Genomic DNA, 893 nt, shown 5'->3' with positions numbered 1-893 from the left:
ATGAGTCGTGCATGAACTTGATTTTGTCTCATTAATTAATATTTGCTTATCTTGGCGTGAGATCGAGTTCTTGAAGATAGTGATTAATTCTAGTTGTCATTTGCGCGAAAAAAAAGAAAAAAAGAAAGAGTATGCAAGGTAAAAGAAAGGTTAGAACTAGAAACAAACTGTTATATATATAGAGATGAATAAGAAAAGTTACGTTGCAGATAAGCTTCTCATATGTAATTTTAGTTAAATTTATCACCTGCCAGCTTGTTTATTAGTTACAATATTTATTATCCCTTAATTCATGGATAGAGTAAGCTATGTACAGTTTATCCTTTACGGAAATATCAATTCGGACACGATAAGTGCTAATAAACAAGTTGAGATCGAGATGATAAAAACATTTAAATTTTTTATTTACATATTTATCTATAAGAATTTAAATGAAGTTAGAAGGGAGGTAACTAGTAATTGCAAGCTTGATATAAGAGCCTATTTGCCTCTACCTACGTAGTTATGAAAATTTTGCATGTTGAGAAGATGAACATTCTCATAATTTTGAAGGAAAAAAATTGAGCCTAAACAAGTTAAAGAAAAAAGAGGGAATTGATATCACTTAAGAACTTGGTTACCCACAACTTCCTGTTTTTTTCCTGCACGTCCCTTAGTTTATCTGCATGTAAATTCTAATATGTGAAAGTACTTAATTGCAAACGAAAACATCTTTAAACTTTTGTAGATTACTAAAATGTCCCTCCTCTCCCTCTCATTTTGCAATCAGAGGATTACACCGAAGAGCTCGCCGTCGCTCACATCCGCCGCCTCCTCGATATCGTCGCCTGCACCATCGCATTCGGTGGCCCTTCCACCAAAAATGCCGCCAAACCGTCCTCCAACTCGCGGTC

The 893-nt window shown here is 34.8% G+C and overlaps 1 protein-coding gene across 1 annotated transcript in view; it reads left to right on the top strand.

Moving 5' to 3' along the window:
* LOC109840542 (protein TSS) overlaps positions 1–893 on the top strand; it is a 14231-nt gene that overhangs the window by 1021 nt on the left and 12317 nt on the right. Inside the window, exon 5 of the mRNA XM_020409219.1 lies at positions 770–893. This exon is cut by the window's right edge and continues 113 nt beyond it. Coding sequence (XP_020264808.1) covers positions 770–893 — 124 coding nt within the window. The remainder of the gene's footprint in view (positions 1–769) is intronic.

This window comes from Asparagus officinalis, chromosome 5 (assembly GCF_001876935.1).
Source record: "Asparagus officinalis chromosome 5, Aspof.V1, whole genome shotgun sequence".
Taxonomy (NCBI): domain Eukaryota; kingdom Viridiplantae; phylum Streptophyta; class Magnoliopsida; order Asparagales; family Asparagaceae; genus Asparagus; species Asparagus officinalis.
The sequence above is the reverse complement of the archived record's forward strand: the minus strand, read 5'-3'. Positions and strand labels throughout refer to the sequence as shown.